At 41.7% G+C, this 25,545-nt stretch overlaps 1 protein-coding gene across 2 annotated transcripts in view; it reads left to right on the top strand.

Annotated features, from left to right (window-relative positions):
• Positions 1–19,801, top strand: part of foxp4 (forkhead box P4) — a 398,372-nt gene extending 378,571 nt beyond the window's left edge. For both annotated transcript variants that reach the window (XM_063065460.1, XM_063065461.1), the window contains exons 14-17: positions 6,287–6,408; positions 7,470–7,539; positions 16,026–16,189; positions 18,977–19,801. In XM_063065460.1, the coding sequence (XP_062921530.1) occupies positions 6,287–6,408; positions 7,470–7,539; positions 16,026–16,189; positions 18,977–19,121 (501 nt within the window). In that variant the 3' untranslated portion in view covers positions 19,122–19,801. The remainder of the gene's footprint in view (positions 1–6,286; positions 6,409–7,469; positions 7,540–16,025; positions 16,190–18,976) is intronic.
• The last annotated feature ends 5,744 nt before the right edge of the window (positions 19,802–25,545 follow it).

Below are 25,545 nucleotides of genomic sequence, written 5' to 3'. Positions count from 1 at the left end.
AGCTCAAGAGGTACACTAGTCAGCATGGAAGAGTTGGGCAATGGCTGTATAACTCCATGACTCTGAGGCAATCATCCAATCTGTGTTTAGTCTTCTCAACCTGGAGGACACTACCCTATGTGCACTGCTTTCAATAGTACATCGTGTCATCTTACACGTCACAGCCTGGTGACATGATATGGAAGAGTCACCACCAAGGGACCAGCTATGATAGGAGAGCACTCGGGAGGACAGGAGCAGCAGGCATTTGGTCATCACTCCCTCCAGGATCCCATCCAAATTATACAGCAGACTCAGAAATAGGAAACCTATTGCATTATCATTATCATCAGGTCAAAATCTGTTAACTTCCTTCCTAACGACACTTGGAAACACTTGCATGGCAACAGTTCAAGAAGGCAAAACACCCTCATCCTTCAAGGGCATTTTTGTCCTGAGATTAAATGCTTGTCAAAGCAGTGTCATCCACATCTTGTTAATGAATAAAAGAATAACATTGGAGGAGGGCTGAAACGATGGTGATGGAGAAATTTGTCAAACAATAAGTTAAACTGATAATGGGAATTGTAACAGGAGGAAAAAATAATAAGATGTGTTCAGAAAAATCTGAATTAAAATGATCAAAGTCAAGACTCAATTTTCTGTGAAGGTTATGAGTCCTAATTATTGAGGAAGAGAAGCTGGGCCTCTTGCTTTTTTCCAACCAATTTCCTCAAAGCTTTAATTTTAATTTTTTTTTGTTTCACATGTTTTATTTGTATTGTCTTTGGTGGTTGACCTTTCAAATTGCTGCTAATGTTTTAACAGAATGAATAAATCTTCCGTCATGAATTGGAAATGCAAATATAAATACAGGCCTTTATCTGAAATTGGGGTCATTCTAATTTGCAAAGTTGAAGAGAGCTGCTCTTAATGTGCGCCACTGTTACAGTGTTCATAATTATCCAGTTAGACGGTGGAAAGGAAGATCGGTGGGTGTTGAGACAGAGTGGGAGAAGTGGATGGTGATGGGAGGGAGAGAAAGATTGAGAGAGTGGTATACACACACACACACACACACACATAAAGAAGGAAAGAGAAAATATGGTTTCAGTCAAGAAAACTGCTTGCATTTCTTAAAATGTAAAATTATATTTGCTATTATAACAGACAAATTTAAAACAATAATGTAGTCAGTCACAATACAAGGATTCTGAGGCAATTTATTTGTCTTTGGGAGAATTGTATCCAGATTTTATTAGTCCTTTTCTTTTACAAGGAATATTGGCAGATAAAAGCTGTATAATAATCTGCGTCTGGAAGACGCATCATTTGTTTCGCACTCAGCGTTGGTTTAACTCTTTGTCTGCTGGTGAAGAATGATAAGCATGTTGGCTAAAATCTGTTTTGATCTGCCATCTCCCTATTTTGCTACCCTACTCTTTCTTCCTCCCAGTATGCTGAATGGCTTTGCAGGGACTGGTTTGGGTAGGATCTCAAATGGTCCGGCCGTATTTACCTTGGTTGTGTTGGAATATTGGCTCTGACTTTAACTATAGCTGGACACTGGTTTAGTTGGTGATGATGTCTGCAACAGACTAATAGGAAGGAGGTTGAACTGCTTGCACATGAATGCTTGCATCTTTCATGTGTATGTATCTTTATATATGTGTGTGTGTGTTGGACTCATGTGCACTTTTGAGTGTGTCTGCCTGTGCACACATACAGGTGTGAATACTTCATATCAGCTAACAAGATAAGATCCCTGGCACACAGATTCCGTTAAAACAAACCTCCCCAGCATTTACAATGTTGCTGAATGATTAGGTAGGCATGAGAGAGGGTAGCTGCTACTGGTGAGAATAGAGCATGTGTCTTGAATTAAGGATACACCTTTTCAGAGCTCAGAAATTCTTCAGTGTTCTTACCTGCATTCACAGTACATGCCATCTCTGTATAGTTATATCCCCCATCAGGAAGGCCTTAAGGCTCCCCATTTTGTTTCGTGATAATAGACCCATCCAGTTCCCCTCCACCACCACCCTCTATATCTGACAGAACTGGTACCCACCCTTTAACAACTTTTTCTCCTTCCACTTTCTCTAGACCAAAGCTGTAGCCATGAGCATTCACATGGGTTTCAGCTATGCCTGCCTCTTTATTAGACACATAAAACAACCCATGTTCCAAGCCCACAGTGGTAACACTCTCCAGCTCTTTCCCTGACAACTGCATTGGAGCTGCTTCCTGCACCCAAATGGAGCTCATCAGTTTTGTCAAATTCACCACCAACTTCCACCCTGCCCTCAAACTTACCTGCTCCATATCCAACTCCTGTCACCCCTTTCTTGAACTTTCCCTCTCTCTACCCTAGGAGACAAACAATCCACCAACATCTTTTACAAACCCGCTAATTCCAACCGTTATCTTGTCTGCACCTCTTCCTAGTCTTTCACTTGCAAGGATGATAATCCCTTCTCTTGTTTCCTTTGTCTCCACTGCATCTGTTGGCCTGATGAGGCTTTCCATTCCAGAGTATCTGAGATATCCTCTCTTTTCAGAAGACAGGATTTTCTCCCCTCTGCTATCAATAAAGCCCCCACCCATATCTCCTCAATCTCCCACACTTCTGCCCTCATCTCAGCACCTCCTACATAACAGGGAGCAGAATCAGAATTATCAGAATCTGGTGTAATATCACTGACGTACATATGTCATGAAATTTGTTGTTTTGAGGCAGCAGTACAGTGTAATACATAGATTACAGTAGTAAATTGTAATTTGTAATTTAGCAGCTCCTAAAGCATTGAGGGTGTGTCTTCAGGCTCCTGTACCTGCTCTCTCATTGTGGTAATAAGAAGCGAGCACATCCTGGGTAATGCAGGTCCTTGAGGCTGCCTTTTTGAGGCATTGCTTTCAGAAGATGTTCTTGATGCTGGGGAGCCCATAATGGAAATGGTTGAGGTTGCCAAGGACAACATTCCCTCTATCCCTTCCCTCCAACAGTAGAACACTCTCTTAACCCCTTTCCTGCAATAACAAAGAACTGTCTCAGTCCTTCCCTCCAACCGTAAAGCACTCCCTCATTCCATTCCCTCCACCTGTACAGCACTTCCTTCCAGCAGTATAACTCCCTCCGTCCTTCCCTCCAACAGTTCAACACTGCGTCAATCCCTTCCTAGCAGCAGTAAAACACTCCCTCAGACCTTCACTCCAACAGCAGAACGCTCCCTTAGACGTTTCCCTCCAGTCACTGGAGACTTCCTTGCCAGTATTTAATCGATAGTGCACCATTTCCTCAGCACTAGCAGCCCTGCATGCTCTGACGGTGTTAGAGTTAGTCTCCACTTGGAGAGGAATTTAAAACTCATGATCTTCTAATTCAAGGAAGAGAATGGCAATGTACGAGTGCACCGAGCTGAGAATTTTTCTTTGCCTCCCTAGTTACTTGTTGTCAGTCTTTTCAAAAGGCTTCATGTAAAAAGCTATCATAAATTAAATCTGCTTCCTTGGTGACTGGCCGTAACACAATTACAGCCTTTAGATGTGGAAATATTCTCTTTGGATTTTTTTCCTCTCTTTTTAGGTAGGTGTAATGTAATCTTTGCCAAATAATTTGCTTCATGCAGAGCTCAAAATATGTAGAAACCTACATGAAATTGTAAAGGGAGCATTAAAGGGCTTGGGCAAAAAAAATGATTTGTGTTATGATCTGGGATAACTAGATGAGAACGAATACTCCAGTTTTACAGACTGAAAAATAATATCACTTACATTCTGTGGCTTGGCTCTTTTTTTTAACAACACTTGCAGCACAATAGCACTGCCTGTCATCTGAGTTTCATTGTCTCGTATTTAATTTTTATTGATGGCATTCCCGATAAGCTTTTAAAAGTATTTATTTAAAATGCGGCTGGTTTTCCACATGCTAATTAGTTCTGAAAAAAACTGAAGGCCACATTCAAAATTCAAATGAAAATTTGCAGAGATGTGGATTAGGAACCTCCTCTTCTGGGGTCTAAAGGGTTTGCCTCGACCCCAGTGATCAGTCTTTAGCTACTAGCGTTAGGAACAATTTGTGTGTCTAACTCGAAGCGTTTTGAGAATCCGGTGTTAAGCATGGATAGTCTAGAATATCAGTTTATTATAGGGTACCCTGAAGCAAAAAAAAGGAGACATTGATATTCCAGACTTCCTGCTTCTGTCAGTGTTTTCTTTCTCACTCAATCTTCAGGCATCGAAAGTCATAACACAAGCCACCAAGTATTTTGTTTTTAATTTGTATTAATTCATAACATATGCATATTTGGTAAATCGAGCATTTATTCCATCTTGGTAGCTTCCTACCTGATGGAATGGACAGGAATTTCTCCAACTTCTGGTCTCTCTCTTTCTCCTTCTCTCTTTTCCCATTTCCCATTCTGATTACTCACTCATTCCTTCTCTTCTTCTCATGTGCCTATCACCTCCTACTGGTTCTCCCCCTACATTCCTTTCTTCCATGGTCCACTGTACTCTCCTATCAGTTTTCTTCTTCTTCAACCTTTTTTTTCTCTTGAACCTATCCCCACTCAGCTTCTTACTTCATCTCTCCACTCACTCACCTTTCCCCTCATCTGGTCTCAAATATCACCTGCCAGCTTGAACTCGTACCCCTACCCCCACCTTCTTATTCTGGCTTCTGCCCCAACTCTTTCCAATTCTGATCAAGGATCCTGGCTTCCTCCCCAACTCTTTCCAATTCTGATCAAGGATCCTGGCTTCCTCCCCAACTCTTTCCAATTCTGATGAAGGGTCCTGGCTTCCTCCCCAATTCTGATAAAGGGTCCTGGCCTGAAACATCGACTGTTTATTCCTCCTCCATTGATTCTTCCTGACTGGCTGATTTCTCCAGCATTTTGTGTGTGTAGCTCAAGATTTGCAGGATCTCTTGTACTTATTGATGAAAAGGGGTTAATGAACCAACGTCCTGAGCCACTGCAGGCTACTTTGAGAGTCAGGTACTGTATCTTCACAGTGCTGCTGGTTCAGAATTGCAGGATTTCAACCCAATATCAATCACAGACTGGTAATATATTTCCAAATCTAAAATGGTGTGTACCTGTCAGTGGTGGTGCTCCCATCCATCCACAGAGTGCTGCTAAACAAATTTGGTGAGCTACATAGTGCATCTTATAGACCGTACGCTCTGTAGGACACATATATACTGTGTACACATTAATGTATTAACATACATGCTAATAATGCTAACTACAACACTGAACTGATTCCGCAACCTATGGACTTCCTTTCAAGGACTCTACCACTCCCGTTCTCAATATTAATTAATTAATTGTCTATCTGTCTATCTATTTTGTTCTTCTTTTTGTATTTGTGCAATTTGTTGTTGTTTGCACATTGGTTGTTTGTCCTTGTGTGTAGTTTTGTCATTGACCCTGTAATGTTTCTTGGTATCTACTGTGAATACCAGTGACATACTGCATATGTATTTTGATAATAAAGTTACTTTGAAGGCTGAACTTTAATGCAATGTGTATATTACTGAAATAGCAATCTAGAGTCTTGGGATATCTGCTCCCAGAAGGGAAATCTAAGAACTAAATTCTGGAGATAAAAGAAAACATTTTGCCTCTCATCTTAAGCTTTGTCCTGTTGTTTTTGACATTATCATCCTGGGGAAAAAAGACTCAGATTAACTAACTTATCATAATTTTATATACTGCTATCAGCTGGCTACTCAGCCTCTGATGCACCAAAGAGAACAATCCATATTTGTCCATGCTCTGCTTATAGTTGATAATCTAGGCAACATCCAGATGTTCTGCCAGATTTTTATTGCCGTATTCCTCTGTGCAAAGGGTGTAACATCATCCAGTTTGAGTTCCTGTTCTTTATGTCAAATGGGCTGGAATGATTTTGGCCCAGCACATTGGGAACACTAATGAAACATCTGATTTCTCAAAAGACGAAGCCATTTCTTCCCCGTTCCTTTCCAGTCCTGATGAAGGGTCTTGGCTTGAAATATTAACTGTTTACTCCTCTCTGGAGATGCTGCCTGACGTGCTGAAATCCTCCACCATTTTGTGTGCAGCTCTCTGGATTTCCAGCATCTGCAAAATTTCTTGTGTTCTGTGAGCCTTTAGAATTGGGATTTAGGAAAAAGGGAATCAGATTGGCTGAAGGACCACTCTCGTCCCTCTGAGCCTTCCATCTCATAATTATCCCTCTGTTACCTAGTTTACTGTGTATGCAGATCAGATTTCTCAACGCATGGCTCATTTCTCCCCTTCTCTCCTGTACATTGCAGAATGCTGTGCGTCACAACCTCAGTCTTCACAAGTGTTTTGTACGAGTGGAGAATGTAAAAGGGGCGGTCTGGACGGTTGATGAACTAGAGTACCAAAAGAGAAGGCCACCAAAGATGACTGGGTAAGGTGCTGATTGTCACTGCCGGCTCTCACTGGAGCTTTTACTTTTTCTGCATGTTGCCATCTTCTCACAATGCACAGTGACCTTAGTGTCCTCCAAAGGCATCAACAGGTCCTGTGTGACCATATCACTGAGAGATTCAGAAGTGGATTACTATATCTAAAAAACATTGCAGGATACCCAGAATAAAACATTAAATGCTGGGATTCGCCCATCAGAAAATCAACAAAAGAATAAGTCAAATAAGGTGTATGTAAATGCATTCTACCCAAACTCAGAGTTGGAATCCAAGTATTCAGTCTGTTTTGATTGAATAGGCAAAATTCGACAAGAATCACTGTCAATTTCAGTCTCCTCTATTCCTTCCTCATATTTATGAGGAAACTTTCTTCTATTTTAACTTATATTGACGGATTCTCAGAATGGAACTTAACAAGTTGAATCTAAAAGAAATGCAAGTGTTAATTTCAGGAAATCAGAGAGAGCATAATCAGAATTTCCACAAGTGACTCAATTGCTTTCGTTGGAAATCGGAGAGGCATCAGAAATTATGATAAAGATTTTCATCTCACTTTTTAAATATTTACCATAGAGCTCAGCTGAAACAATATCACAAATTACAGTATGATAAGCCCGTGTCAGACGATCTTCCCAAAAGATGCCCATCAGTACAAAAGCTAGTGAATCCCATAGGAATTTCCAAAGTAGCGTCCACCAGGAAGTGGTGAGAGTGTGGAACTTGCTTTGACTGGAAGTAGGTGGCGTGAATTGCTTTGATGCAATCAAGTGGAAGCTAGAGACAAGATGAGAAAGAATCGAAGGAGATAATGTTCCAATGAGATGAAAAAGAGGAGGAGGCGTTTGCACAGTTGGGCCAAATAGCCTATTTTTGTTTGCTAAACATTCTGTGGGATAGTGCAAAGAGAGTTCATTCTGCAGGCCAATGTCTCTCAGAACCAGTAAAAAAATACAGGACTAATTGCTTTATACACTATTCTGTTATAGCAGATTGTTTAAAATCATATGTCCTTTTGCTAACCAAAGTTTCTATTTTTTTTTAGAAGTCCAACCTTAGTTAAGAATGTGATTACAGGACTTGGATATGGTGGAGCACTTAACTCAAGCTACCAGGTAAGCAATAATTCTCCAGTTTTCTTGAGTAATGTCAGGGGTCCTAACCTTTTTATATGCTGTGGACCAATACCATTAAGCAAGAAGTCCAAGGACCTCAGGTTGGGAACCCCTGGTCTAGAGCTATGGTTTGTAGAAACTAAACACAGAAACCTTCAATTGTCTCCTAATGTCAAATATGGCCTTAAGGGTTGCTTAGATTGATATTTGACTAAGAATCATAGAGCATGGAAATTGCCAAAGTCTTATGGTTTAATGTTTCAACAGTACAAGCAGCCTTGCCCTTTAAAACGATTCATTTGCACCCTCAACAGCTTTTCCTCCGCCTTCCTGGAGTTAGGAAGGTGGATTCAAGGGAGGTTAAAGAAGTCTCCATAAACAGATACAGGGATAAGACGGACCAGGAAATGGTTTGGTGGAAAAGTGTGATCCGGTCAGATGCAGTGCAGGGCCCAGGTGACAGATGATGACGGTACCTTGCAATTTGTTTGATGGAGACGCTGTTGGATGGATAATGCCTACAATAGGATGGCAGTTGTTCATCCTCTTGGCCTGTTTGGCAAATGGTGCTCAGTACCAAGTGCAAACATGTGCAAGGGACAATCAAGGTCGTCTTTACTTCCAGTGGGTTGAGGTGAATAATTGGGTTTAGAAAGAAAAGCAAAGGTTGGATGCAAACCTGCAAGTATGTTTTTCTTCCCCCCCCCCCACCTATTTTCTTCCACTCCTGAGCCATGTGTCATAGGAGGGAGGAGGAGAATTTTATAATCTACAGGACCTTAGTCCTTTTTTTAAAAAAAACATCTCCTCATTGGAAATGTTTAAAGAAAATTAACTAGAATTAGAAGCTTTAAAAATGAAATAATTGTATTTATTCAGCACCTTTCCTGAAATCAGGATGTCCAAAAGTGAACTGAAGAAGCACCTCTGAAATAGTTAGTGCTTTAAGGCAGGAAATGTGGCAGCTGATTTGTATGCAGCAAACAACAATTTGATAATGAAAAGATGATCCAGGCTGATACTCAAGTGCAGTACTGGGGGAATGCAGCCTCTTTGGAGGAGCTGTTTTTGGGAGGTATCCCAGCCACTTTTTCTGGCAGGACTCGCACCCTGTGTGGAAACACAATATGTAGATCAGAGTGATTATTAATGTTCTCACTCCCATCATGTCCACCATCAAGCACGTGCAGCAATCTCTCATCCAGCTCTGCTGAGGCTTGGTGAGAGATGTTCCACAGGATTGTCACCATTCCGCATATCGGCCCATTCATTGTCTGGGGCAGGTGGTAAATCGCAGCTGGTTTTGAGAGCGCAGAGGCATCTGCGTCAAGTTGCTCTGCCCCACCAACTCTATTCGCACAGAGACTCACTCATGTGTACAACTGTCACACACGTGTGCAAACACTGATGTGCTCCTGTGCACATTCTACACACTCATACACAGAGAGACATACATTCGTTCAGACATACCACATACACACACACCTCTTCCCACTCACATTATTATTACACACTATCCCTGCACACTCACAGATTTATAGACACATGTTTGCACACTCATAAGGCTGCGCTTGCACGAACTTGCACGAGGACAAATTCATGCACTCACTTCAAAGGGAGCCCGGAGCAGCCACTGAACTTACATGAACTGACAAACAGGCTCTCTTTGTTTGTGGAATCAACTTTCAGTAACTGACCCACATCCCCTGATCATCCAAGATTATTCCTAAAGCAAACCAAGGCTGGATTTACAGTGAGAGAGGGACACCAGCTGGCTACTTTGAGTATCTCTTCCAGATTCTACCATCCTGAGTCCCCCTTGTTTCTGAGCTGGAGCTGGTGACTTGGAGAGACTGAACTGAGCGTGGGAAGCACTGTTGGATAGACAGTAATGAGAGACCATGTAGTAAGCTGCTGTCCCTGTTCTTGGGTTTAAACGTACAACTATGTGTTTATGTAATTATCAGGGTCAGGGTCAGTGGTAATTCCCCAACAGCCAAATGCCCACAGACACAGGGGCACATTACCTGGACTCAGATGGTAAAATTACATAGTGGAGTGTGACCCCCCCCCCACTCCAAAAAAGAAACAAGAACTACAGACATAGTTAATCTCAACAAACAGCTCAAGTTGCAAATAATTCATTAACTTCTCATCTTTATTTTTAAATCCTTGCTTTCTTTCTTGTTCTTGCATGACTTGAATTTTCTTTGCTCCACTATCGGTGACTGTGCCTTCAGCTATCTAGGTCCTACTTGCTGAAGATTGCTGCTAGCAAGCATCCTCTTCTCATTTTAACCTTCAGTAAAACCTACTTTTCATTTTCTGAATGTTTTGAACCAGCTATCTTAATTTCAACACGTCATTCAGAATCAGGTGTATTATCACTGACATAAAGTATGCAGTGAAATTTGTTGTTTTACATCAGCAGAACAATGCAATACATAAAAAATGACTATAAGTTGCAATTTAAAAATATAAAAAATTAATAAATAATGCAAAATAGTGAGGCATTGTTTGTAGCTTCATGGCTATTCAGAGATCTGATAGTGGAGGGGAAAAAGCTGTTCCTAAAATGTTGAGTGTGTGTCCTCAGGTGTCCCTTATCTCTACCCTGATGGTAGTAATGAGAAAAAGGCATATCCTGGATGTTCAAAGTCCCTCATGATGGATGCTGTTTTCCTGAGACACCACCTTTTGAAGAAGTCCTCGATGGTGGGGTGGCTAGGAGCTGGCTCAGCCTACAGGCCTCTGCAGCTTTTTGGTTTATCCTGTGCATTGGAGCTTCCTTACTGGGGCTCTAATATCAGCGGTAAAAGGCTGCAACACGTCTTTCTGCCTTCTTCTTCATGCTAGGCAGTCCTTAGGGGTGAAGAGTGGCGTGCTTCCATTTTGTTTCTGCGGGGTCTGAGGTGGCCAGTGAGGCTGAAATGAAATCCACAGACTCTTGCTTAGATGGGGACGGTAGTGGCTGTTCAGGCGGGTGGGTGGTAATTTGTGAGAATAATTCCTCCTCCTGTCACCTATGTAGGGCCTTTGTGTGTTCCTTATTCACGGATTCAAGGTTCTCAATTTCATTCCAAGTCCTCCTCCTAAGTCCTCCTCCTCTTCCATCAATAGTCCTGAGTCTGAGATTCCCAATACTCAGTGGAGATGCTGCATTTCCTCAGGGAAGCTCTAAGCTTTGTTGAATCATTCTCTCTGTTCCTGCCCCCCCCCCCGCAAGTGGTTTATGTCCACGGCTGAGCTTGGAACTGAGCGTCAGTTTCGGGTGAGGTATACACACAGGCAACATGGCATTTACAGTAACTAAAGGTAACTACAACCTCAATAGTGAGATACAAGAGATTCTTCACGGAGGGAAATAAACACACAACGTTTCTGGCTGAGAATTCCTTTCTCTGTGTGTTGATCAATATTGGGATGTTGGCTAAAGCACTGATGTTGTTTGATAGATCTATCTAGTGAATTTGGGAGAGGAGATAGTTTTGAAGAGAATAATGCAAGGGAAGACAGTGGAGCAAACTCGATGGGCTGAATGGCATAATTCTGCTCCTATGTCCTATGTCTAATGGAATTTCCTCAGGTCCTACTCTTCAGGGTCAGTGGCAGTTAGACAGAATGATAATGATGGACAAATATTCTATACATAGCCAGATGGGAAAAAGAACCATGAGATAGAATTTGGAGAAAACAAACACTATATCGTTTGTTAGTGAGAAAGTATTCTCTTCAGGAAACTGATTAGTGGCAGGCACCCTTGTCCAAGAAAGTGTACACTGACTCGTTCCCAGGAGCAAGAATTCTGGGAAACAAGGAGGAACATTCAAGGCTAGGGAGATTTAATAAGAAGAAAATAAAGGTGTTGCCGTGAGATAAGGCCTGATGGGCGACACAAAATAGTGACGTTAGATTAAAACTAAGCCTTCATTGCTGACACTCAATGAAATTAGATGTATCACAGAACTGGACACGTGGAGATGAATGGACAGTGGAAATGATAGACTTTGAACATGGATTATAAGTAGAAGCGTGTCCAGGCCATTCCTGAAAGAGGAAGTTCATTTCAGCTACTGCACGGCTGTGCACCCACACAGCTTAGAGGGAGCAATAGCTGTGATTGGAGTTAGGAATCCTCTGGAGTCATTGTTTCCTGGTGTCAGGAATGTGGGGGCACTGAGCTAGTCTCAGGCGATGGTGAGGAAAGAGTGAGCAGAAAGGGATCTCCTACTGTGGAAGTAGCGTCTATCCTTCACTGCATAATAACACAGAGTGGCATGGTGTTGCTAAGCCTCTCAGCTCCAGCGATCTGGGTTTTGTCCTGACCTCTGGTTCTGTCCCTGTGGTGTTTGCATGCGTTCCTTTCGACCATGTGTGTTTCCTCTGGGTACTCCGGTTTCTTTCCACATCCCAAATCTGTGTAGGTTGGCACATTAACCGGCCGGACTAGGTTACACTGTGTTTGTGGAGGCCAGAGGGGGTTGATGAGAATATGAGAAGTTTGAAATGAGATCAGTGTAATAGTGCAATCACTTGAACCGGGAATAATATTCTCCTCAGGGGCTGGTACCAGCACGTGACTTTTTTAAATGGGGGAAGCTGATGTATGGTCCACATGATCAGGGTCCAGCTGCATGTCATGCAGGATGAATGGGGACCTTTCACTGCTGCAGCCTTCCTCTGCCTTCACTGCCCTTGAGATGTATCATCCATCTGCTCCACTGTTGCAGTTTTGGTTGGATCGCTCTTTGTCTAGAACCTCCCCCTTGAGCTTACCACTATGGGTCGCCCTACCAGGAACTGACCTCCTGATGAGATCTGTCTCGGGATCTCAGGAACTCACAAGTCTCTCTACCACAGCAAGGTGTCCATCCTTGGATCAGTGCAAATGGGAGTTGATGGGTCAGCATGGACTCTGTGGGCCAAAGGGCCTCTTTCCATTCTGTGATTCTTCACTTGTATGGGAAAGGGAAACCATTTATAATTTGAAATCCTCTCATGTCTCCAGTAGTTTAATTCATGCAGGACTGAGAAGTTTCCAAGTATATTAGAGATAAAGCACGGATGTGAGAGTGATCAAATCACAATTTAAACATGCAGGCACGGATGGCCCAAATGGCATCTTATGTGATTGTATCATCAGGAGTAGGCTTGCTCGGAATAATCCCTGCATCTCAGCCCCCCTCTCCCCCACGTGGCACCAACAGCAGGAAATAATGAAGACAGAACTCTTGTGAGAAGTTGTGTGAAACAGTCTGGTGGACTACTATAGCCCACTGGTAACGTGTGAATCAATCAGTGTTTGAAAAGAACTTTGGAAGTGAGGTGTCAGGAAAAGAAAGGGCAAGTTTTGGTTGCTTCTGGGCAGCAGGTGGCAATGCTGGTGAGATCGCTCTGCTATGGAGAGGGAAAGGCCTGGTGCTGGACCCGAAGAGTGCTACCCAGGTTTTCTGCGATTTGGATACGGACTTGGACCGTAGATTTTTTTTGAGTTTTTTTTTATACGGTGTTTTTCGCCCAATCTTTCTTGTTTTTTTATGTGTGTGGTGAGGGGTGATTTGGGGGTCAATATGTCCCTTTCTTGGTTTCATGGCTATCTGGAGAAGAAGAATTTCAGAGTTGTATATTTTGATAATAAAATGAACCTTTGAACCTATGAACACTGAAAGCCTCAGATAACTCACAGGAGGCAGACTGCACTTCACCGTCTATTCAGCAGTTCCATGCATTCAGATCCAACCCAATCCCTACTCACATATGCAGTGTGATTAGTACCAGGGGCTGATTTATTTGTGCAATTGGATTAATGCATATCAAGGACGTAACAGAGAAGTCATCACTTAGTATCATCAATTGTTTTTATAGTTTGTGCCAATTTATCTTAAGAGGAGATGAAGAGACTGAAAGAGAGAGAGAGAGAGAGAGAGAGAGAGGGAGGGGGAGAGAGAGAGAGAGAGAGAGAGAGAGAGAGAGAGAACAAGAGAAAAGGGCAGGGACACAAACAGACACAAAGAGTTGTTAAGAAATAGAATGAGAAACTGAGATGAAGAGAGAAAGTGGATGCTATAGAAAAGACAGGTGAACATGGCTAGACAGAGAAAGACAGTGATGTGGAAACAAAGGTAGACATGAGGGATACAGCGTCAGAAGGAGGGAACCAGAGAAAATTTGACTGACTGAGAGTGAGAGAAAGGGGGTGAAGTAAAAAACAGGAAAAATAGAGTGTAGAGAAAGAGATTCAGGCTGTTATTAACCCTTATAGCTTTCTTCTGCACTTTCACAAAAATAATCCAGCTGCATCTTAAAAATTGGGATATTTTTCTGACTCCCGTGAATCACTGCTGATATCTTCCAGGTTTTTTTCTCATTTTAAAACATCATAATAGACATGGAAAGTTGAAAGTCTTCTTTAAAATGCACTGCAGCATTCCAACTTAGGAGCCAAATAACCTTCATGATAAATGATCGCTAGGTGTGTTTCCACTAATCAGGAGTTTCCCAGGGTCAGACAGCTTTGAAACTCCAGCTCTCTCCCATGGCTTCTGATGAAACTGGTTCAGCATATGAAGTATTTTTATAACTGAAGAATTAACCCCTATGTTGACTGAAGTCATGGACTACTACAGCACAGCACAAATGCGATGTTTCTTTATGCAGGATCAGAGAAAGTATTTTGAAATTATTCCTATTTAGTGAGTTGTACCATGGTGAGGGGGGCTGAATATTTCAATCCATGCTTCAAAGCAAGTATCGGCTTGGGTAAAAAATACTGCTTCAATAGTTGAAAGATGGACAACATGTTCTCGGTCCTTTATCCCTTATTTTGAGAAGATAAATGGATTATCACATAGCTGGAATAAGTCTAATATTTTCATGAACTTACCATGGGGTATTTAGTGCAAAAGTCACTCAACAAGGGGAGGAGTTCTACCCTATGAGTTTACTGGCAGTGCTGCAGTACTAGGTCCTGCCACTAGAAGGTGCCAGATCATCTGCATAATAGGGTGACTACAGGGAGCTCCTCTCAAGCACTGCTGTGCCTTACACTGGAGTAATTATTATTCTAAATGCTTAGAATGAGGTTAAACTTGGGCTGAGAGGCAAGTGACTATTAACCAGGGATTGATCAGTGTTTGCACAGCAGTGTTCAGTTTTGATGATCTCCCATCCTACAGATGTAACAGCCCTTGGAGCTTCAGGTCTTTACGCCTGAACACACATTACAGCAACATGAGCCTATGGAAGCTAAGTGCAGACGTGGAAGGAAGAGGAGGTGTGTTGTGGGATGATGGTGGGTAGGAGGTGAGGTGGTTATATATTGACTGCTTTCTCCTGCACACTCTGCAAAGGGAAGAGTTGTGGATATTTGTCAGGGGAAAGACCATTTTTTATTATTCTTCATCACTAGTTTCACCTGAATTCCCTACTGTGTCTAGTAATGATCACCCGAGTTGAGTAATTATGAAAAATAATCTGTTTTAGCCTCCCAGAGATGCCTTCTTTACGCTTTCATAATTATAATCATAAAGGTCTCTATCAGATTCCTTCTTTTACTGAGTCAAGATGTAGAGATCTTATAAAAGGGCAAATCTATTGGAGTGTTTTTGAGAGTGTAACTGGCAGGGCAGATAAGGAGTAATAAGTGTATATATTAAATGTGAATGTTCAGAAAACTTTTGATAAAAAGCTTCTTATCATGTGATTAAGGATTAGAACATGGAGGGATAATTCACTACTTAGACCAGGAAGGATCAGTGATGAAGCTATTTATAAACTATTTTCAATAAGTTGTATTGGGGATCAAGTATAATATATCCAGACTTGTTCACAATATAATCCTATACAGGAAGTTGTAGGTGGGATGTAAGGATATAAAGGCCAAAGATCATTGGGTATATTTAAAGTGGATGTTCATAGGTATTAGTTAGTAAGAGCATCAAAGGTTGTGAGGTGAAGGCAGGAGAATGGGGTTGAGAGAGAAAGTAAATTAGCCATGATCAAATGGTGGAGCACACTCAATGGGCCAAGAGGCCTCATTTTGCTCCTATGTCTTAAGGTCTAAATCATTAAAGTCAGATCAGAAACCAAGATGTTTAGAACTGAGATGAAGTAAAATTTCTTTGCTCAGAGAATTGTGAGAATGCTAAATTCCCCATCCCAAAGGGAAGTGAATGACCAGTAGATGCACGGATTCAAGGCAGAGATCACTTTAGGCATGTGATTGTAAACATTGTCTTGATGTGTGACAGGGCAGATGTGAGGAACTGTAATGCTCTCAGTAATGCTCCTGATATCTATATGTTTCCAAAAGAACTGCAGAATGTTTTCTTCCATTTCTTCCTCCTGCAAATATGTATTCAGGTTCTCTTCAGCTATTTGCCTCAACTACTCCATGAGATAGTGAGACTGTAAATCTCTGCATTCAGAAAGGTAAATAACCTTAAACCACATTAACTGTTAATCAACCTTCTGTCCCTCTTCTCCAGGCAGCTTTGGCTGAAAGCAACATGCAGCTGCTCAACAGCCCGACCTTAATGAACACATCAGCCAGCGGCCTGATGCACGTGGGTCACGATGATGTCAGCAGCACTGTGGAGCAAGTGAACAGCAATGGAAGCAGCAGTCCAGGGCTCTCCCCTCAACAGCACGGGTATGATTCAATTTCACAGGCTTTGGGCTGGGCCTGGCGATTGTGCACTGCGATACAATGGAGGCCTTACATGGTAAAATACCAGACAGAATGGCAATAATCTGCATTTGTGTCATATAATTCAGGGTGCTACTTGTGTGGTGAATCGGGTAGAACTTAACGCAGAGCCATGGGAGGAAGTAGTGGAACTGGTGAGAAATGATTGGTTAAAAGCACGATCTAAGAAGGAATATCTACTGAAGAGTAACACACAAAATGCTGGAGGAGCTCAGCAGGTCAGGCAGCATCTATGGAGAGGTTATAAAGAGTCAATGTTTTGGGCTGAGACCCTTCAACAGGGGAACTAAAGAGATTCAAGGAATGAATTCCAAATTTGAGGATTTAGGAAGCTGACACTACAAAGGACAGTGGCAGTTACAATAATCAGATATTCACAGGACAACCATTTTGGAAGAGTGCAGTGATTTTGAAGATTCATTCTGCTTTTGGAGGTCTCCAAAGTAAGACGGAATTATGTCTGAAAGGAATTTTGAAGCATATTCTTTGATTGTAAATAAAGATGAATTAGTCAGTGAGGACGTTGAACACAAGGTTTCATTGAGGGTTCTTGGGTACACATTCAACACAAATGGCTAAGACTTCTGTCTATAAAAATATGTTACCAAATTCTGAGAATAAATTGCACAGTGCAAGAGTGTCCCTCATTCATCACCATTTGGGAAGGTCACTTAGGCGGGAAGAATGTTAATGTGTAATATGGATGGACTGCCAATTGGATCCTCTTCTGGCATTACGCAAAATAAATTCCCCATCAAATAATGATCTTGAAACGTTTGGATTGATTAGGATTGAGGATGGAGAGCTGGTGGTATTTTGTTGGATCGCGTTTGAGGATGAGGTGAGCGCATGTTCAGGACATTCTGTCAGGATTTGTAGCCCGTAATAGAACAGGGTGTAACATGGCCACGGATTGAATGGGCGAATAGAATTCTCAGTGGCAGAAGGTGCACATCAGCTACATAAGCAGGTTGGAGAATAAGGAGCAAGCATGCCTGGAACGATGCCATTTGAGCTGTAGGAGGGTCTATGTGCCAATGTTAAATACTGATCAACTTAGGGCATGTTCTTACTTTCTGTGAGGTGATAGTGTTTTCTTTGAGAGGAGGTATGAATATTAATTATTGATTGAACAAACTATTCTAAGTGGACAGTAATGAAGTTCAGCCCTTATCCATCTAAGAGATGTTTACTTACTGGAATGAATTGAATTGACTTTACTTCTTACATCCTTCACATACATGAGGAGTAAAAATCTTTACGTTACATCTCCATCTAAATGTGCAATGCGCATTATATAGTAATTTATAATAAACAGAACAGTCAATGTAATATCGAGTACACTCATCTCAGCGTGAATTAATCTGTCTGATGGCCTGGTGGAAGAAGCTGTCCCAGAGCCTGTTGCTCCTGGCTTTTATGCTGCGGTACGGCCTCCCGGACGGTAGCAGCTGGAATAGACTGTGATCGGGATGACTTGGGTCTCCAGTGATCCTACGGGCCCTTTTCACACACTTGTCCTTGTAAATGTCCTGAATCATGGGAGGTTCACAACTACAGATGCGCTGGGCTGTCTGCACCTCTCCAAAGTTATGCCCATCATTCTTTATTTGGATTTAGTTGTATGTTTTTCAAGGAACTAAGGCTCATTTCACCTTAAGGGATACAAAAATATATCCACACTCTGGGGTCCCTCGTGCTTTAACTATAATTTGTAAACCATCGTTGTTAGTGCAGTCTTGTTCTAATGATTGTCAGCCCATCTGTGGATTCCTGTCCCCTTCCATTACCTATTATCCATCACGTAGGTTGGAGATGCTTCCTGTGCAAGCTGAATCTGCCTTCAGCCGATATCCCATGCAACCACTTGGCTTTAAGGAGTTTCCTTTGTTCTGTGGTCTAAGCTGCTAACTCAGAATTAACCATCAGCTGGACCCTTCAATCTGTGTCAATGTGTGATAAAAGTACCCACGGAAGCAGTATTTTCTACTTGATGGCACTGATTAGAGTTGAAAAGTACCTGGAATTAATCAACACACACAAAATTCTGGAGGAACTCAGCAGGCCAGGCAGCATCTAAGGAAAGAGTACAGTCGACGTTTCAGGCCGAGACCCTTCAGCAGGACTGGAGAAAAAAAAAGATGAGGGGTCAGAGTTAGAAGGGAGGGGAGGAAGAAATGTAGGGTGATAGGTGAAACTGGGAGGGAGGAGGGGTGAACTAAAGAACTGGGAAGTTGATTGGTGAAAGAGATACAGGGCTGGAGAAGGGGGAATCTAATAGGAAAGGACAGAAGTCCATGGAAGGAAGAAAAAGCAGGGGGAGCACCAGAGGGACAAGTTGGGCAGGCAAGGAGATAAAGTGAGAGAGGGAAAAGGGGATGGGGAATAGAAGTGGGGGAATTATCAGAAGTTTGAGAAGTCGATGTTCATGCCATCAGGTTGGAGCATACCCAGACAGAATATAAGATGTTGCTCCTCCAGTCTGAGTGTGGCCTCATCACGACAGTAGGGGAGGACATGGAAGGACATGTCGGAATAGGAATGAGAAGTGGAATTAAAATGGGTGGGCACTGGGAGGTCTCACTTCTATACATGTAAAGTACCATATAAATGCACTACTTTCTCTCTTTCATGGTCTATGTGTAAATTAATGGAAAGCACCTTAAATCAATTGAAGTATTTTCCAGCCTGTTGTTACAGATCGTTCCATTTTTTCCCATCTCAACGTAGACACCAAGTGCACATCAAGGAAGAGCCCGCAGAGCTGGAGGAGGATGACCCGCCTGTCTCTCTCATCGCAGCAGCCAATGTGAATTCAGAAATGCAGGAAGCTAGAGAGATGGAGGAGGAGCTAACAACAGAAGAATTGGAATAGAATGGAACTCGAGCACTTCAAGTCATTTTTAAAAAAAAGATAAAAACAAAACAGGGTCAGACCTCTCACCTGCACATCCACCCAACAACAACTCCTGGTCCTGACTCATCTGGACTGAGGGATGAAGCCAAGGAGCCAGCTCTTCAATGCCAACATATACTCAAAGTTTCCAACCGCAATTCTGATTGTCCTCTAATAATGGAGCTATGGAACACAAACCAATTTGTTGGGTGTAGATTGAACAGCTCCAAATTTTTGAAGTGAAGCTGATGACTATTATTTTCTTCCTTTTCTTCCCAAATGTTTTGCCGCTAATACAGAGATGGCTACTAGTCTTCTGAACTGGCAGGTAGTCACCACAGGCCTGTGATGTGAATAATGTTGCTTATTCACCATTAGGGCCAAAAAAAAACAGACATTTTCAACCTGCTTTAAAGGTACCTCAATTTGAATATTTTCTATTCAATGCTGTAGATAGCTCAACAGGCACATTGTATTTATGCAGAGGGTAACTGCAGAACTGTTTGTGGGATATCTGAACCCACTCACTTGAGTTAACATCTGAGGAGATCCAAATGAACGATCCACCCAGGACAGCGTTAATGTCTTTAAACTTCCACTGCTATTTTAGCTTTTGTGTTTATATCGGGTCAGAGTAACGGGGTGGGGCGGGAGGGTGGTGAGCAACAATGTGTCTTGGAAGGGGAGGGCAGAGAAAATGATGAACCCTTTAAAACTTTCCTACTTAAACGTTATGTTGTAAATGATTGAAGATCAGATTCTGTTGACGGAGACCTAATCAAAGGTACAACTGCAGAGAAAATGTTTAGAGAACCAAGTGGACAAGGGGTGACTTCATTTTTCCAGGCACAATGTTCTAAAGCTGAATTCTTTTTTTCTATATATCAAACCCATGAAGGTTTAAGGGCAGTATATAAATCTACTTAAGTATTCAAAACTTTGAATGGAAGGGCAAATATGTCTTCTGTTGCTTCTGTCTGAACTTTGTTGTTATTCCTCCCACTCAAGTTGACTGATACTTTTCTTTGTACCAGAAGGTCCAAGATTATTGGTATTGGCGCCCATTGATAAACTTGTGCAGAACAAATGGAGAACTGAATTAATGCCAGGGGACAGACTGGACATGTGGACTTACAAAGAGCAGGCGAAGAAAGCAGAAGGGAGGACTGGTGGAAGGACTCAGTAAGGGAAAGAAAGGGAGGGGAGAGGAAGAATAGGCAGGAGTAGATAGGATAGAGGGTGGGGTTGATGGAACACATTTGGAAAGACTAATTAGGAGGGCAGGAGGGAAAAGATGCTTATTGATAATTGTTCAACCAACCTCAACAAAATCACAGGTAATGCTATTTTGAAAGGATCTTGATAAACCAAATTTCCCAAAGAATGATTATAATATCACCCAGTTGTAGCTTTTGCTCATTCATTTCCTTGTATTGAAATCAGCATTGATTATTTAATTAATGCAAATGCACCAAGCAATTTCTATCACCAAAAAGAAATATGACATATTTGCAGTATTCCTCTGTGGCATGATGCAGACTGAGCAATGTACAAACTATGATTTTCTACAAGGACAGGTTACAAGTGAGAACAGGTGAATCAGCAGGAAAACTACAATTCTTCCAATTGACATCATCAACATAGATTTTACAGGTTATTTTTTTTCTCAGTCAGTAGTCTGCCGAGGCAAGAAAGAAGACAACAGTGGTGGGATGGGGGGGATGGGGAGAGGCATGTTGCCCGGAGCAGGGTGATAGATGTGGGGGTAAGGACTGTAAACAGGATGGAACATTACCTAGTTTCCTCCAATGGAAAATAACGAAAGAAGTTGCACAAAACTAACCCATTTTACAAAACAATATCTTGAGTGCATCTTTGTTCAGAAACTGGACCGCTGCATTCTTGTTTCTGGTTGTTGGAATGCTCGTGTAGCTAATTCCTAGAATGGAATGCTGGGTTAAAGGTGGAGGGGCCACTTGATTCTTCATTTAGATGAGTGTGACTGAGTAGCATTGCTGTGAAGTTACTGACCAACAGGATGTGTCAAAGCCAGTGTAATCCAGATCAGCCAGAATGTAATACGTGTCTAATTCCTGGGCTTGACCACAAATTCCATGTGGGTGATGCTCAGAATGGAAGCCATCTCATTCTCCTCCCAACCATCTCAATTTCAAGTATTTGGCATCTCACCACGGGATTTTGCCAGAAATGGTACTAAGACCATAAGACAAAGGAGCAGAATTAGATCACTTAGCCCATCACGTCTGCTCCTCCATTCCATCATGGCTGATTTATTTTTCCTCTCAACCCCACTTCCCTGCCTTCTCCCTGTAATCTTTGGCGCACTTATGAATCAAGAACCTACCAAACTCCACCTTACGTATACCTAATAACTTGGCCTCCACAGCCATCTGTGGCAATGAATTCCACAGATTTACCACCCAAGGGCTAAAAAAAAAATCTCTGTTCTAAAGGGACGTCCATCTATCTGAGACTGTACGCTGTGGTCCTAGGCTCCCCACTATTGGAAACATCTTCTCCACGTCCACTCTATGTAGGCCTAAGCATTGTTTCCTCTCTAAGTGAAGTAGAAGAAAGCAGTATTTCGGTAAGCAGAATTCTTCATACAGAAATTGGAAAGAGCCAAACTCAACTGAAGCCCAGACTTGTGTTGGTTTGTTTCTCTGACCTAGCACTATGTTTGAAAGCAGTATCGCTGCACGTGGATACTGTGAACTGAAAGTACGATTCCATAGGATGATCTTGAAGCATTCCTGGGAAGGGTCTGTGAGCATGAAGCAATTGAGATTCCAGCATATGGTGAAAAGTTATAGTACAGCTATTGTGATATACCGAATATTCACAAACAGAAAATCCAGCATGTCACTCTGTGTCTTATTCCACGTACAGAAGAAGCTAGAGAGATGGGAGGGAGAAAATATTGGTAGAAATAGGGGGCAGCATGGTAGCATAGTGGTTAGCACAACACTTTACATTACAGGCAACCTGGGTTCAATTCCCACTGCTGCCTGTAAGGAGTTTGTACGTTCCCCCCATGACCGTGTCGACCTCTTTTCAGTGCTTCAGTTTCCTCCCACATTTCCAAAAATGTGCCGGTTAATAGCTTAATTGATCGTTGTCAATTGTCCCATGATTAGGTTAAGATTAAATCAGGGGTTGCTGGGTGGTAGAGCTTGGTAGGGCAGGGGAAAAAACTGTATTTAAGTATCACCTTTACCACCTCAGAATATTCCCAAAGTGATTTACAACCAATGAAGAAGCTTTTGAATTTGTTTGAATTTTAGCCAAACTTTGGTGCATTTGAATTTTAATGCACCAAACTGAAAACTGAGTTTCTATTGGTGAGCAGTGATGTAGTTGAAGGAAAGCAGGGGAGTCACGGGCTCTGAGTGGACTGATTTACACAAGAAATGATATTGTCAAATTACCACTTAACTGAGTTACTGTCTGGTCACTGCTCGGAGTGAGATTCTAAATATCTTTATTTTCAATGTGGATCTAATACTGTTACACTTGTGTAACAGAAGAACCTTTGCTACCCTATCTCCAAATATTTGCATTGATCAATTAGTCCAATGACTCAATCTTCTGGTCAGCCAATAGTATGCGAATAAGAAGTTGCCTCAGCTTTATTCTGTTCAGCTGGTTCTGCCAGTAGGATCCCGGTGACCCGCTCTCACATCATTCAAACATCTTTCTATGAATACAGTGAGGAAGAAGTTTGTTGACTGTACAGAGCTGATTACTGTTCTGCATATGAGTTGATAGCACAGCCTTCTTTGAGCCATCCATTGCCCCCCTTAAGTATCAAAGTTAGATGTAGAAAGGTTGAAAAGGAGTTTTATGTTTACTGTTGTGCAATGTTTCTCCAGGTCCCTTCTTGAAAGAATGGAATGAGACAGATTGGAGCAGGGACTACAACATATTTAATAATCTGCTATGCCTTGGGTGTCCTATGAACCTGTTTTTCTTCAGTAGTGAAGGTGGAAGTTTTCCTATACTCTTAATTTGTTCTTATGCCTATTAACCGTCAGATAGTTTACACCACTGACACTAACAGATCCGGGAACTCTGATTTATCTAGCAGAAGAGTAGGTAGAGCTAAGAACAAACTTTTTCCAATTCTACAGGCTTCACAAAGTCAAAAGGAATAGGAGAAATGAACATAAGCAGATTTAAGATATAAGGAATTAAGGGCCAGACTGCAAGGACACAAAACTATTATGTGACCCAGAGGCGAGCAACTGGAGATTCCTCAGTTGTATGGGATCCAATAAAACTCTGGATATACAAGCTATAAATCTTGGGCTTTCTTTTCCTTCAGATGGAGGCAGTTAAAGATTAATTGTTTCCATGACATTTTGAAACAAGGAGGGAAAAATTGAAATATTATGAGACATTAGAGTTTCCACGACAACACCATTAGCATTGCTGAGTAAAAAAGGTCATTTATATCATAGAAAGTGGAATCATGAATAATGTAATGACCACTAATTAATTATCAATCCTGATATATTGCACATCGCAAACCATCATAATCCTGGAACACATAAAAGATTATAACCACTGTGTCATACATGTCAAAATATCCTCATTTCTTTCTGTGTTATAATTAACTTTATTTAAAAGCGTGTATCATTTTCAGAAATCCTGGAAGTTTGCAGAAATTGTATGCCTGGCTCATGGTCTCTTCTCTGGGGTGACTTGGATTCTCTTTGCTTTGCTTTTTTCCCAAAATAGCCGGAGGATTTAAATCTAATTGGTAGATAGGAAACTCATCTGCTTGAATGGACCATCTATTGTAGCTGTCCAAGGTCAGTTGCTAGATGGACTTGACTGGTGACATCCATAGTTTTGTGGCTGAAGTGGATTGGCAGAGACCAGCAGAAAACAGGAGAGTTGTCGGGAGTTAGAATCACTAGAATGGTTTTGGATCCAGAATCTCATTGTTGATTCTTGGAACTTACACCTGTCATGAGTACAGCACAGGGAAGTGACAAAATCTTCAAAGCATTTAACAGATCTTACACTCAGCAGAAGGTGGCGAACTGGGGTTGTTTCCATTAGTGTCAGTCTTGAATGAGGGAGTCAGATTTATAAGACAGGAAGGCAGTTATTTGTCGTCACTTAGGGTAGTGAATCTGTGCAACTCTCTATTTTGGAGCTTTGTAGATGCTAAATTACTGGAGGTATTTGAAGAGAAGACAGGTAAATTTCAAAAAAATCAGAGAATTTGGGTTTCGACTCAGGACATGAGTTTGGGCCTGGAGCAGATCAGCAGTGATCATGTTGAATGGCAGGGTGGGCCACATGGCCTACCCTTGATCCAGTCTTTTGCAGTGTTTGACCTTCTACATCTTAATGAATGTTCTCTAACATTGCAACATAGGAGCAGGTGTAATCACTCAGCCTCATGAACTTCTTGAACTTTCTAAGGAATTGTTCTCTTAAAATAAAGATGCCATTCCATAGGTTGGAAGTGAAATCATTATCAAGGAGGCATGGGGGCCGATTTTAGTTTAGCACTGTCATCCAAAGCAATCAGCATCTGAGAGAAAAGCTTGGGTTAAACTCACACCCAGATTCTCATCAATAATCAGGCCTCAAAGTTAATCCCTCACCAGTGGTACAAGAGGCATCATCATCTATCTGGTGCTTAATAATAATTTACAACGCAGTTGTGGTATAGAAATGAGGCACTCACCCCTACGAGTCCATGCCAGTATTTGCAGAATTCCACCTAATGGATTAAATCTAAGGTGGCATATATAACAAGCATCTAAATCAATACCACATGTTTTGTACCACCGGCAAAAGCAAATTTCTTCCCCATGGATTTCCCTCCTTTCCCATCTGGCATGCAGGTGAAGGGTCAGGCCACCATCTCTATTATACCTGCCTGATCTTGAGCCTGATTGGAATTTGTGCTAAGTAAAATCGGAGAGGGGTAGGCAGGCAATTTAATCAGTTTATGGCTATAAAGGGTGGATTAAACTTACACCTGATCTCCAGCTCTAATTCAAAGTTTAAAAATTCTGAAATCGTAAATTCTAATAATTCCTCATTTTGCATTTTTACTTTCTAATTCACCAAAGATAACAAATTATTTAAAATTTTATAAGGTTCCCTCGTGAACATGGTGTTCACCAAAGAATTGTTAGCAGATAGATGCCTCAGGAAAAATCAAACTGTGGCTAATGCCACATCTCCGTTTAAAGTGCAACCTCAAAAATATAAGAAGAAAGACAGGGTGAATATAAACCTTAATAGTAACAGCATGAGCTGAAAATTTCCACACTCCACCTCTCATGTAATACTGATCTGTAATGCCAATGCCGATCTGTGAGAAGAACACTAACTTCGACTGAAGTAAAAATTGACG

This window comes from Mobula hypostoma, chromosome 13 (assembly GCF_963921235.1).
Source record: "Mobula hypostoma chromosome 13, sMobHyp1.1, whole genome shotgun sequence".
NCBI classification, from domain to species: Eukaryota; Metazoa; Chordata; class Chondrichthyes; order Myliobatiformes; family Myliobatidae; genus Mobula; species Mobula hypostoma.
The sequence above is the reverse complement of the archived record's forward strand: the minus strand, read 5'-3'. Positions and strand labels throughout refer to the sequence as shown.